General features: G+C 47.3%; 5 protein-coding genes across 6 annotated transcripts; 1 reads left to right on the top strand and 4 right to left on the bottom strand.

Moving 5' to 3' along the window:
* Positions 1-218: 218 nt before the first annotated feature.
* On the top strand, positions 219-1,000 carry TERG_07014 (uncharacterized protein; the record flags this gene model as incomplete). Its single annotated transcript, XM_003232114.1, has 3 exons — positions 219-530; positions 581-695; positions 789-1,000. The coding sequence occupies 3 exons, from the start codon at positions 219-221 to the stop codon at positions 998-1,000; spliced, it is 639 nt and encodes a 212-aa protein (XP_003232162.1).
* Positions 1,001-1,187: 187 nt separating this feature from the next.
* TERG_07013 (uncharacterized protein) lies at positions 1,188-2,165 on the bottom strand (the record flags this gene model as incomplete). Its single annotated transcript, XM_003232113.1, has 1 exon — positions 1,188-2,165. The coding sequence occupies one exon, from the start codon at positions 2,163-2,165 to the stop codon at positions 1,188-1,190; it is 978 nt and encodes a 325-aa protein (XP_003232161.1).
* Positions 2,166-2,764: 599 nt separating this feature from the next.
* TERG_07012 lies at positions 2,765-4,928 on the bottom strand. Of its 2 annotated transcripts, XM_003232112.2 has the most exons (4): positions 4,606-4,928; positions 4,327-4,460; positions 3,601-4,255; positions 2,765-3,531 (listed from the first exon to the last, which is right to left on the bottom strand). In XM_003232112.2, exons 1-4 carry the CDS (start codon positions 4,694-4,696, stop codon positions 3,479-3,481), a joined length of 933 nt encoding a protein of 310 aa, XP_003232160.1. In that variant the 5' UTR covers positions 4,697-4,928; the 3' UTR covers positions 2,765-3,478. The 2 variants fall into 2 exon arrangements, with proteins under 2 accessions (XP_003232160.1, XP_047604689.1); XM_047748701.1 differs by having other exon boundaries at positions 2,765-4,255.
* Positions 4,929-5,651: 723 nt separating this feature from the next.
* Positions 5,652-7,929, bottom strand: TERG_07011 (uncharacterized protein). Its single transcript, XM_003232111.2, has 2 exons — positions 6,405-7,929; positions 5,652-6,345 (listed from the first exon to the last, which is right to left on the bottom strand). The coding sequence occupies exons 1-2, from the start codon at positions 6,654-6,656 to the stop codon at positions 5,857-5,859; spliced, it is 741 nt and encodes a 246-aa protein (XP_003232159.1). The 5' UTR covers positions 6,657-7,929; the 3' UTR covers positions 5,652-5,856.
* A 344-nt stretch (positions 7,930-8,273) lies between these two features.
* On the bottom strand, positions 8,274-10,701 carry TERG_07010 (uncharacterized protein; the record flags this gene model as incomplete). Its single annotated transcript, XM_003232110.2, has 4 exons — positions 10,494-10,701; positions 10,265-10,432; positions 9,355-10,208; positions 8,274-9,305 (listed from the first exon to the last, which is right to left on the bottom strand). Exons 1-4 carry the CDS (start codon positions 10,624-10,626, stop codon positions 8,274-8,276), a joined length of 2,187 nt encoding a protein of 728 aa, XP_003232158.1. The 5' UTR covers positions 10,627-10,701.
* Positions 10,702-11,435: the final 734 nt, after the last annotated feature.

Here is an 11,435-nt window from a genome sequence, read left to right as displayed (position 1 = left end):
CGCGCATGTCTATCTAAAGTACTTCACAGTGAAAGGTATATTAAAGGCAGAGCCCAATACCGTGGTTGAGGCATCAGTATGGTGATCAATTCTTCATTCTTCCCCTAATCGCCGAAGCAACCCCTCCTCCCATCTGAATTAAGGCCGTTCAGTATATAAATACAGCATTGATTTCTCAGTCTCCAATTCAACCAAAAAAATATCCATTCTCTCGAAATATGGCACCATCAACAGAGACGTTTATTGAACTGGCCAAAGCCAGGAGATCTGTGTACGCTATCAGCAACGCCAGTACAGTGCCGGATTCTCAGCTCGAACAGCTTGTACACGATGCAATCAAGCATGTTCCTAGCTCCTTCAATACCCAGACTACTCGTATAGTCCTGCTTCTCCGTGACGAGAATCAACGGTTCTGGGATACTGTTCAGGGAGTGTACACGTCCATGGTGGAAAGAGGTACATTTCCTGAGGACAAGTGGAAAGCCGGCACAAAGCCAAAGCTGGACAGTATGAGAGCTGGATACGGAACCGTAAGTTGATTTGATAGCTAAGGGCTAGTATCAGTTGCTAATATGACTAGATACTCTTCTATGAAGACCCAACGGTGATACCTGGGATGTGTGAGAAGTTCCCTCAATACAAGGAGCAATTTCCCATATGGGCTCATCATAGCAATGCCATGCACCAATATTTCCGTGAGTCCTGGATGCAATCGAATTACATAACTATGTCATATTGAGGGTGTATTCAAATCCATGCTGACCTTGCTTGTAATCGAAAATTTTTAGTGTGGACCACGCTTGAATCCCTCGGATTGGGCGCTAGCCTGCAGCACTACAACCCCATTATTGATGCAAAAGTCACGGAAGCTTTCTCACTCCCATCCGACTGGATATTAGTCGCTCAGATGCCATTTGGTGTCCCTACTGCAGCACCATCTGAGAAATCGTTTGATCCAATCGAGCCGAGAGTTAGGGTATTCGGGAAGCAAGATAATTAAATTCCATGCAATGACCAGGCGGGGAAGAGTCATCAAACTTTTCAAGATGTTTTAAAGTACAGTACGTTATAGAATCGTTTTATCCAGTACTAGTCATTTGTTCGTGTCTCGTTAAAGAGTTGTATATCACAATATATATACTGTTATATAAAGAAAACCGCTCGACCAATGATCAGCGCATATTACCCTAGTGAACATGATCCCTTGCATATCTCTTGACGCTTTCCAAGAACGAGATGTCTTCCTTGAATCCAAGTTCCTTGGCCCATGTAATGTCGAAATTGGGGGACCAGCCTTGGACAATTTTATCAACTGCCTCGTCATACTTTTCTTCGACCAAGGCTCTCTTCTCCTTTCCGCCAACTTGCTCCAGAACATCCAGCATCTCGGTAACAGAAACCTTAATCCCAGGCAGGTTTACAGCTCTGGAGTCCCCAAAATTCTCCTTTGGAATGTCTTTGGCGTAGATCATGTTTTCCACAACAACATACGGAGAGCATATCCAGAGCTCCGTATCCTTTTTGACTGGAATAACGCTCTTCTCGCCCTTCAATGGCTCGCGTATGATACCGGAAGCAAAGCTGCTTGCAGCTCCTGTGGGGGCACCAGCCCGGACAGTAACAGTAGGCAATCGAACAGATCTCCCATCAAGGAAACCACGGCGTGAATAGTCATTCAGGAGTAGCTCAGTTGCAACTTTCGCCGTTGCGTAAGAAGAAGTAGGGAGCGGTGGGATATTTCGTTCATTTATCTTGAATCCAGGAGGAGTAGGCCCATAGACAGCCAGCGAAGATGCAAAGATAACCTTTACGCCTGGAATCACTTTTCGCAACCTTTCGAACATGTAATGTACCGAGAAGAAATTGATTTTCATGCCCAGGTCAAAATTGGCTTCTGAAGCACCGGACATGATGCCATGGAGAATGTAGACCGCATCGTATTGGGATGGAGAGCTGATGAGCTCGTCGACGGCAGCCTGCGAAGTCAGGTCTGCCTTAATGCTGGTAATGCGACTGGCATCTTCTAGTTTTGCTGAAGGTGGAACTGGAGGGGCCACGGTAACGTCTGTAAGTGTGAGACGAGTGTCGGGACAGGCATTAAGAAGTCCCGTGGCCAACTCCTGCCCGACAAAGCCATTTGCTCCGGTGATAAGGATAGAGGGCATTGGCACGGCTTTTTTTTCTTAAATCTGAAGTCAATAGGTTGAAGTTAAGGGTTTGACTAGTAACGGGCTTAGGACGGCCCGCCTGGGTAGACCCAATAACTAATAGAAAGAAGTATAGGGGGTGATAGAAGCTGTGGTTGCGATTATCCAGCCCATATCATAATCAAGGGGTGGGATGACCGCTATTTAAATCCCTCCCCTTGCCTGTTCTGCAGCACAGCCATGAAGATGCATCCATGCGGAGAGTTCGTCAGAATAAGGAGTAACGCCGAACGGTCGCCCAACCGAGTACCACGGCAACTGTACCGAATTCTGTAACTGTCTCCAACAGCCTCTGAAACTGGCTCATATTTCTATATTTCTTTCTTCTGTGCCGTTCAGATTCGCTGCTTCAAGTTGAGCTCCACGGGCCGCTAGGCAAATCTTTGGTCACGTGCCCCGGTATTACTCCGAGAGCGCTCTTCGTCGGCGGTAGGCCCGGACTGGGGCTGTGCGCGGCTAAAGACCAGTTCACGACGTTGCCAGAAGGGTTTATTATCACCAGGCATAGGCTGTTATATCAGTTTTGATCACTCTTCCGAGTGGTGGTTGTCGTTGAGGGGCGGGCAGTGAAAAATGGGTCAGTATGGTGAGCTATCCGCCTGCTGATGCCAAGGACAGAAAAAGAATCGAATGACGAGTGTTTCAGCATCATGTATGTATGTCGGAAAGTACCCAAGGGCACTAACCTTAAATCCCTAACTAGCGTTTGGAGACAGAGTTAGGCTGTCGGGCCATTCTTCCGCCCTCTTTCACGGAGACAAACAATCCCCTCCAAGCTGCAGCTAAAAAGAGCTTGCCGGCGAGGTGGAAAGATGCAATGTAACGTCTAGCCGGTAAGGCAGCTTTCGCAGACGCATCAACGTTGCGTAACTTCAACAGTACAGCAAGGAGTTTCACGTGACCAAATAGATTATCAAACCTTAAAATGGATATACCTGCGCAGTCCAAGAGGGCAAAAAGGGAGAATCGAATCTCTATCATGAATAGCAGACTAATTGAACATGGGTCAAGAGGCGTAGGATAGATGACAGAGAAGGAAAGCAGGGGAGACACAGAACAAATGCAGCCCTATACATTTTTGAGGAGGAAACAAACCACCACATGGCTAAACCTGTGAATAAACAGATCCAATCGTATTTCAATGAGAGCCTTGGAAGAAGACATAACGCAGGACTCACTCAAAAGGGGAGAAACAGAAAAAAAAATTTGAAACTCTCAAACGCCAATGAAAGATGGGAAACCAAAAGAAGAAACACCTGAAAAATTCCCAGTTAAGTGGCTCGGTAGATACCGGCGACAATGCAGTGGTCACGCTCGAAAGGTTCTAGTAAAAGGGATTAGTTAGATATTCGCATCAATATGTGGCAAGGTCGTGATAAGTGTGGATACGTACCAAGTGTGAGCTGCTCCTTTGGTTTTATCTTCTCGTCTCTCATCTTTTGTACTTCTCTGGCAAACACAACCTCTGGTTTGGCAGTACTGTCAATACAGTTGGCTTTGACACTGACAATAACACCACCGCCGGTCTTCAAGAAGAGATGAGCGTTGAGGCCAACAATACGGGCCTGGTCAGGTTGGGCAACATCAGCAAAAATGACATCAACCATACCAACCAGCATTCTGTAGCGGAGAGGGTGGCGAGCATCCTCAACAATTGGGATAACGTTGGTGCGGTGAGTGGCCATGCCAACCAAATCACGACCAGACCGGTGGGAGAATTCCACAGCGTAAACGGTTCCGGTGGGCCCCACAATGTCAGCAACGTGGCTGACGGAGGTACCGCTGGCGGCTCCGAGGTAGAGAACCTTTGAGCCGGGCTTCATGTAAATGTCATCAAGACCACCGAGGATACCTGCAGCAAGCTTGCTTCTGAAGGGGTTCCAGACACGGTATTCGACTTTGGTAACGGGTTCATCACCTGTCGAGGGTCCCTCGACGGATATGCGCTTCTCCCCATACACAGATTCTCCAGGGGTGATGTTTTTGGTGACAAGGAGGTCCTCCTTTCCACCACGCGCAACGAACACACCTCCGTGACGATGGGGTTCCTAAAAGAATTACCATATCAGGTCAACCTGCTCATCAATAGTAACAGCATTGAATGCCAGACAGAGCTTACCACGATGACTTTGGCACCACCACGGGCACCAGCCTTTCCACCACGTCCACCACGGCCAGCGCCGCGGCCTCTTGCGGCCCCTCGTCCACCTCCACGACCGCCTCTGTCACCACCGCCGCGTCCGCCGAAGCCACCTATTTCAGTCAGTCACCCCGCTCTTTAAAGCTGCAAATTAAAGGACAGTGCAAAGCTAGAAGTCCAAATGAATTTTTGCCGAAGCTCGAATTCAATTGTACCCGCCATTGGAGGCTCTTTTGTAGGTACAAGGGATTTACACACCACGTCCACCACCGCGAGCACCGCCTCTTCCGCCTCGTCCTCCACGGCCACCGCGGTCACCACCACGTCCTCGAGGAGCTCCAAATGCCATTATACCGAGAGATCGAGCTTGATCTTTTTGCGAATGAAGTATCGATTATTCAATTTACAGTCCCGTCTTTGTGGAGTGGCTGGACCTGAATGCGATTTGATCTGGTATTAAGCGATAAACGACGAGGTATATTTGCCCTGAAAGTCGAATAGGTGCGTCCCCGGAGAGAAGACTATATCGACCTGCGAAAGGATTTGAGGCAGCCGACAGGCGATGTTTGAATTGAAGGATATTGATTCTATTTTTTTTGCTTCTTCATTTTTTTTTTTTCGCACGATGATTTTGCTAAGCTTCCTAACCAAAAAAAGCTAGACTTGATTTTGGTTTATGTAATATACTTCATATCACGTGTAATGAATCACGTGTTTATTCGGTGGCCCGAGCGCATCTATCGGCTTATCTAAGCAGATTCGGGCGAGGCTACAGGTCATCTAACCCCTTCGGATAGCTCGGTTGACCTAAACTCTAAATTTTTACGTGATATCTTATGTAATCACGTGAAGGTGAGCTGACCCAATAAATTACACTTGTAATAAAGGTATAGCCCTTTACAATATTTCTAATTCTAACCCTTACTATTAGTTAGTAACTAGTTACTAACTAATCCCATATTAGTTATAAAGTACTCTCTAACTACTTATCAAATATACTCCCTACTCCCCTAATCTAAACCCTAACCTCCTAATCCTAGCCCCCTAATCCTAATACACCTCTATTACAGGTCTGTAATTTATTGGGTCAGCTCACCTTTACGTGATTACATAAGATATCACGTAAAAATTTAGAGTTTAGGTCAACCGAGCTATCCGAAGGGGTCAGATGACCTACATCCTGGATTCGGGCTCCCTTCTTGACTTCCCTCAACGACAACAAAACATCGACCAAGATATGAATCTATCAATATTGTAATTGATATACATTGCATGCACCATAAAATCTAACGCCAATACTCCGGTTTTTTTAACTATGTTCTTATTTATGTACAAATCTGCTGTTTTTCTCGTCCCATAATTACATGCCAATATCCAACAACCCTATGCTAACTATGCCAGACAACAAAATAAATACACTGAGGAGAAAAGGGTATGAAGAAGGAACCTGAAACTCAATACGTGGTTAAAGAAACAGACAAAAGAAATTCATAACATTTAGCCACTTTTTCATCCATAGAACCAGTACTCGGCGGAATACTGGATTTGGATCTGTTCTGGCAGTCCAACACAGGTTGGTGGTGCTTTGCCTCCAGCAGTGTTCACACGATATACCCTCTTTGCCTGGCCTTTGCTAGAAGGCGTTGATTCAAGCATCAGCCAGCTAACAGCGCCTTCTTGCTCGTCCTTGACACCCTTCATAGCGTTGGGTGGTGCATCCTTGGAGTCGACCTTCTTAACACCACATATACCGAGCTTTGGCATGTCAAATGTGGGCACACCTTCACCGTCGAAGTAGTGGTGACCCATCACCATTAGGTCTACGGGACCACGAGGATTGGTGAATGGCGACGGGTTGGTGAGTTCGAGGGCAACGTTTGGGAGAAGCGAGAGTAGGTAAGGGTAATTGGATGCAATGCATGAAGCGTCGAACAACGTGGCAACTGCGCCAGTAGCCTTTGGTGCTTGGTCTGGGGATAAGCCAGCGCAGGTATAATTCTATTATCTGGTTAGTTCGGGCTCACCCACTGTTGTTGGTGATAGTCGGAGAAACGTACTTGAGTGCCACGTCCGACTGCGACCGCAAGCAGCTTCTGGTCTGGAGGGATTTCCGATAGCCGTGGATTGCTTGGGAGCACAGCTTTGGAGAGATCACAATTAGGCTGACGAGGGAAGCCTTGGTTGGCGTGCTTGGAAATATAGTCGCCAATTTCAGTGAGCCATTTGGCAGAACCCGGAGACCAGCCAGCTGGTGCAGCGTTCACTCCCGCGATTGCGATACAGGCAGAGAGAATGGTGGAAAAGCGCATGTTGGGCAAATTTGGTATGGTGATTTTTTTGTTTTTTTCGTTTTGATATTTTTTTGGTATTTTGGCAATGAAGGGCGATGTAGGAATCGTTTCGTCAAGAAACTGTGATTTCAAGCAAACAACGGATCAACCGAAGGAAAGAAATAAACAAGGAACAGCAGAAAATAAATTAAATAAACAGGAGAAAGAAAAAAACAGAAAGGAAAAAGTCGGATATCGCAGACCAGATGCAATACCGTGAAGAGATGAGAGATACAGTGAAGAAAATCGAAGCAGGAAAATCGCCAGCAGAAGACATCTTTATATACAGATCGCCTGGCAGGATTTCCCCTTTGAGCGATTCTTCAGAACATGCAGAGACTTCCATGCAGCCGCCCACCGGCACCAAAAAAAGAACAACCCCAAACACCCAAACTCTCGCACAACCGCTCCCAGGGCGAAGATGAACGCTCAATGGCTGGAACATTCACGGATAAAAATAGCCGTGAGCAAGGGCCAATCAGTTGATGGTTGGTGCATGGCGGCTCGCAGGGGTTGTCCCTGTGGCTATCTTTAGCCAGGGACCCAGCGACGAATATGATTGGCTGCATGTAAGCGCCGAATCAATCCATGGGATGGACTAACCTTCAGCTCAAACCATGCTCTGCAGGGCCTCAGGCTCTTTTGCGGACATATCTCCTATTCAAAGTCCACTCTTCAGATTCCAGAAATAGGTTCTCGCCATCGACTTCAACGTTCAGCATTTCAGTTTTGCCCTCAGGGTTGCATGCACTGTGGTAGGCCACCTGGCTCGTTCTGTATCTAGTTGTGAATCGCCACAGTTTCTGTTAGCTGGCTAGACCCAGCTAACCCCCTACAACTCTATACCTGGAAATGGCATTGACTTCCCGCCAGTTATTTCCATTTCCAGACAGTGTCGCACCCTTGCTACTTATTTTCCTGCATTGAATACCCCGTATGTCTGTGCAGCGCCCTGCCCTAGTCAGTTCAAGAAATTAACCATTGTCCATCAAGGTCATGCTAGCTTCCTGGAGACCCTTTAATTTATCTCTTTAAGGAATTATACTCCTTCAGGGACTGCTACTCGCAGGCGAGACACTCACATGCATGCCATAGCGTACAGCTATGCGTATGCATGAAATTCGCAGCAACATGTCAGCTGTTTTCCGTTGAGTTAGTTACCCGGGCTACCCGCCCGTCGTGCATGATTCTCAAACATTGACACATGTCCAAGCGGCGGATATACGCCGTTAAAAAGGGTCACCACGTTCAAAAAAAAAAAAAAAAAAAAAAAAAAAATACGATATGCATGACATGGGTAAATCATAAGGCTACGGTTGGCGCGTACATATATGCCCACGATCGGCTCAGGGTAGATCATACATTGACTAACATACATCACTTGAATACTGGTAGACAGACTCTTCGACTATATACGGATGGAGGCGTGATGGCACCTGAAAGGGGAAAATCTCAAGACCTAACAACAGATACATATTGGTTAAAGAAAGGACCAACTCCGTCTAGACATGAAGAAATGTCAAGCCTCACATAGAATGATGCGAAAGTCTCTGCGAAATAACATATCAAACACATATGGTTTCAAAGAAAGACTAGTTAGCCAAGGGGACCATCCTCCGCTCCGCCGAGATTTTGACCCGTGCCATGGTCTAGCATGATGCCAGCATGCTTCTCGATACCTGTGGTGCTCATAGAATACAGCATTATGAATAAGAAGATATGCAATGCAAAGCAGTATGCTGCAAATAGATTCCTACTTGTCCTGTTGGCAAGAACCATCCTAGTTATTGAGAAAATGATCCGCTCTGGCACACTCATGCGCTTATATGCACGAGCGGACTCACGGCCTCTAAAGGCTGCGAACGGCGATATCTGAGCCTCGTACGCTGACTGGTATCTATCAAGCGAGAGACCAGATGGGGTATCAGGATCAACTTGGATTGCCGTCGCGTTCGGTCTATTTGAATACGGTGTCGCAGTCGAGGAGGTCGAAGCCTGACCCCTATTATATGTCGACACATACCGGGTTTTCTCATAAAGACTAAGATTATCTTTCTGTAACGACGCGACTTCTGCCCGCAGAGATTTGACGATACCATATGTTTTTGAAAGTTCTTCTTCTAGCTCGCTGTTCTTCTGCTTGAAGCGATCACGCTGTGCTTGGACCATTGGAAGAATGCCGGAGCCACCCCCAACAGGCTCACCTGCCCGAATTGCTTCCATAGTGGTAGGAGACATGGAATTATCGAAGCCGGAGATTATGGAGGAGGTAGGGGATACCCGCCCTCTACGGGAGCCGTGAGGGTATCTTGATACATATGTTCCTGCTACTGACATGGCAGAGGAGTTGGTTGTTTCACGCTGGATGTGTAGGAGGTCATTCTCCAGTTTAGTGGCCAACTTCCTTGATTTTTCCAATTCGGAGTTGGTTCGCGAGAGTTCTTCTCGAAGGGCGCCCAGCTGGCCTTCTAGGTCTTGGTGAGATACTCGCAAGATCGTGAGCTCATTCGATAGTTTCTTATTGCGTGCAAGAAGCAATTGTTCTAAGTTATTCTCCTTGGAGTTTGAGGGTTTGGTATCGTCAATAGAGGTATCAGGTTCATCATCTCCAGTTGAAAATTCAATGGACTACCGCAGTTAGTAAAGGAATTGGTACCTAGACTAGATGAAAGCATACCTTGATGACCTCCAACTCGCGCTTGATATCGTCATAATCTGCAAACTTAGTAAGCTTTTCACGGAGTTCATCTCGCTCTCGCGTAATCTTTGAACTAGTTCGTTCGCACTGGCGGAGTTTTCCTTCCCAGGTATTTTTCTCCGCGTCCTTATCAAAGCGAGCAGCCTCGAGCTTCCGCATTAGCGAAGAGTTCTCAGTTTGCAATCGCAGGTATTGGGGTTCTTCCTCCACGGGGCGGGAGCTTTGTTCAGATTGACTCTGAGAAGCTGCTTGGGCAAGCTCGAGACTAAGTTGCTCATTGCGAGCCTCCACCTCGGCTAGACGGATACTGGTTCTCTCTAAATCTGAAGTGACTATTTCGAGCTCAGCTGCTGTTGCCGCACTGCGCGTGTCACCTTCAGTATTCTCGCTGTGGTTCAGCCGCTGCGAGACTTCATAGCTCGCTTTAAGCTCCTTAAGCAAACGGTCATGGCTTTCGGCCTTTTCTTCGAACGCCTTCTCCTTTGCTTCCCAGTTGCTCGTCTTTTCCGCCAATGCAGCTTTCCACGATGCTTCGACTTCCTGGATCTTCTTATCCTGGTTCTCTTCTAGTTTTAGTCGTGTAGCACGTTCTTCAGCTAGTCGTTTTTCGGTCTCCTCGAGCTGATATGTTAGACGGTTGACACTGTTCTGCAGAAAGTCCTTCTCAGCATTCAACTTGGGGACAGTATCTTCGGATAGAACTAGAGAGTCGATCGAGGCTTCAAGAAGCGGATAAGGGTCCGGAGCTTCGGATAACGCAGTATATAACTGTAGAAAAGAAGAGGAGGAAACCTTCCCTTGGTTCGTGAGGAGATCTATAAAAGCCTGATATGCTGTTAGGGTTGTCAGCAAAAAGCTCCCCTGTTCCATCATGGCTATAAATACACACATTTCAGCAGCCCCTTATACTCCGACAGTTTTGAGGCATCGTCAAGCTTCCTGAAATCCTTCGTCTTTTGCGCTAGATCTTTCCTCTGGACAAGGGAGTCTCTCTGGTGTGACACGATGTCAGAGGCGGTCGTATCGTGTTTGGCAATCAGGTTTGCAAGATCAATTCCTACAAATACATAGTTAGCAAGCCACCCATTAGATCCTGTTGTTAAAAGAAAGGAACACACCTCTCCATACTGCAATAGCTCGCTGGAATTTGTTCTCCTCCTGAACCTGCTCAGGCGTCTTGTTAGTTTCAGCGCTGCGGCCATTCTCAGTAGCCTGTGAAGTTGCACTCTCGGACGCAATCAACGGATCCATCTTCTCTCTATATCTCGAATGACAATCCTGATCTATCCTACATAACAACAAAAGAGGTGTTGCCAGGGAGAATAGGTCGTCGCCAACTGCATGTCTGCCTCCGTGTCAACTTGCGAAGCTCCAGGACATTGGTCGCTTACATAAGCTGCAGCCTCTCCACGCCGTAACTTAGAAGAGCTTCGGGACGGGGATGCAACAACAGGCAGCAGAAAACAGACAACAAACGACAACAAACAAGAGAGGCTGGCTTGGAGCACCGTTTGGGCGTGAGTCTCTTGGGCAGAGCATGCCTTGAGATGCGCGAAGTTGAGCCAATATTATGGGCTCTGATGGTGACATCGATCCGCGCCGGAAACGGAGGCGCATCAGCCCTCTAGAGACAGGTCCCTATGTGCTGCGGCCGCTACTCGAAGATGTTCCGGTGCAGGCGGAAGATGGGGAGGGCCAAGCACATATAACCTGCGTGGAATACTGGAGTACGCATTGGTTTTCTTGTGCCATTTGATTGCCTCATAATGTCTTTGTTCTAACACTTGGCTTGTGAACAGATGAGAATCTATACGTTGGTACCTCCGCAGGCGAAATATTACACTTTGTCTCTCTTCCACCTGAATCAGATCTCGAAACTGGCAAGCCCTCGTTCATATTAGCTTCAAGGCAGCCTATTACGTCGTCAACTCGTACTACTACTTCCTGCGGAATACAGCAGATTCTAGTACTTGCTACGGCCAGCAAGGCCTGCGTCCTTTGCAATGGATCCGTCTTCTTCTACTCTTTGCCAGAGCTCAGCCCCGCCTATGGGACAACAA

Source organism: Trichophyton rubrum (genome assembly GCF_000151425.1).
Source record: "Trichophyton rubrum CBS 118892 genomic scaffold supercont2.9, whole genome shotgun sequence".
NCBI lineage: Eukaryota > Fungi > Ascomycota > Eurotiomycetes > Onygenales > Arthrodermataceae > Trichophyton > Trichophyton rubrum.
This window is presented reverse-complemented; position numbering and strand designations above follow the sequence as displayed.

Bases quoted from the DNA above. Each gene is read 5' to 3' on its own strand.
- TERG_07012 (XM_047748701.1), bottom strand. From the start codon at position 4,696: ATGGCATTTGGAGCTCCTCGAGGACGTGGTGGTGACCGCGGTGGCCGT. The intron at 4,461-4,605 runs GTGTGTAAATCC...TGACTGAAATAG, and splicing joins TGCTCGCGGTGGTGGACGTG to GTGGCTTCGGCGGACGCGGC. The intron at 4,256-4,326 runs GTAAGCTCTGTC...TAATTCTTTTAG, and splicing joins GTGGTGCCAAAGTCATCGTG to GAACCCCATCGTCACGGAGG.
- TERG_07011 (XM_003232111.2), bottom strand. From the start codon at position 6,656: ATGCGCTTTTCCACCATTCTCTCTGCCTGTATCGCAATCGCGGGAGTG. The intron at 6,346-6,404 runs GTACGTTTCTCC...ACCAGATAATAG, and splicing joins CAGTCGGACGTGGCACTCAA to AATTATACCTGCGCTGGCTT.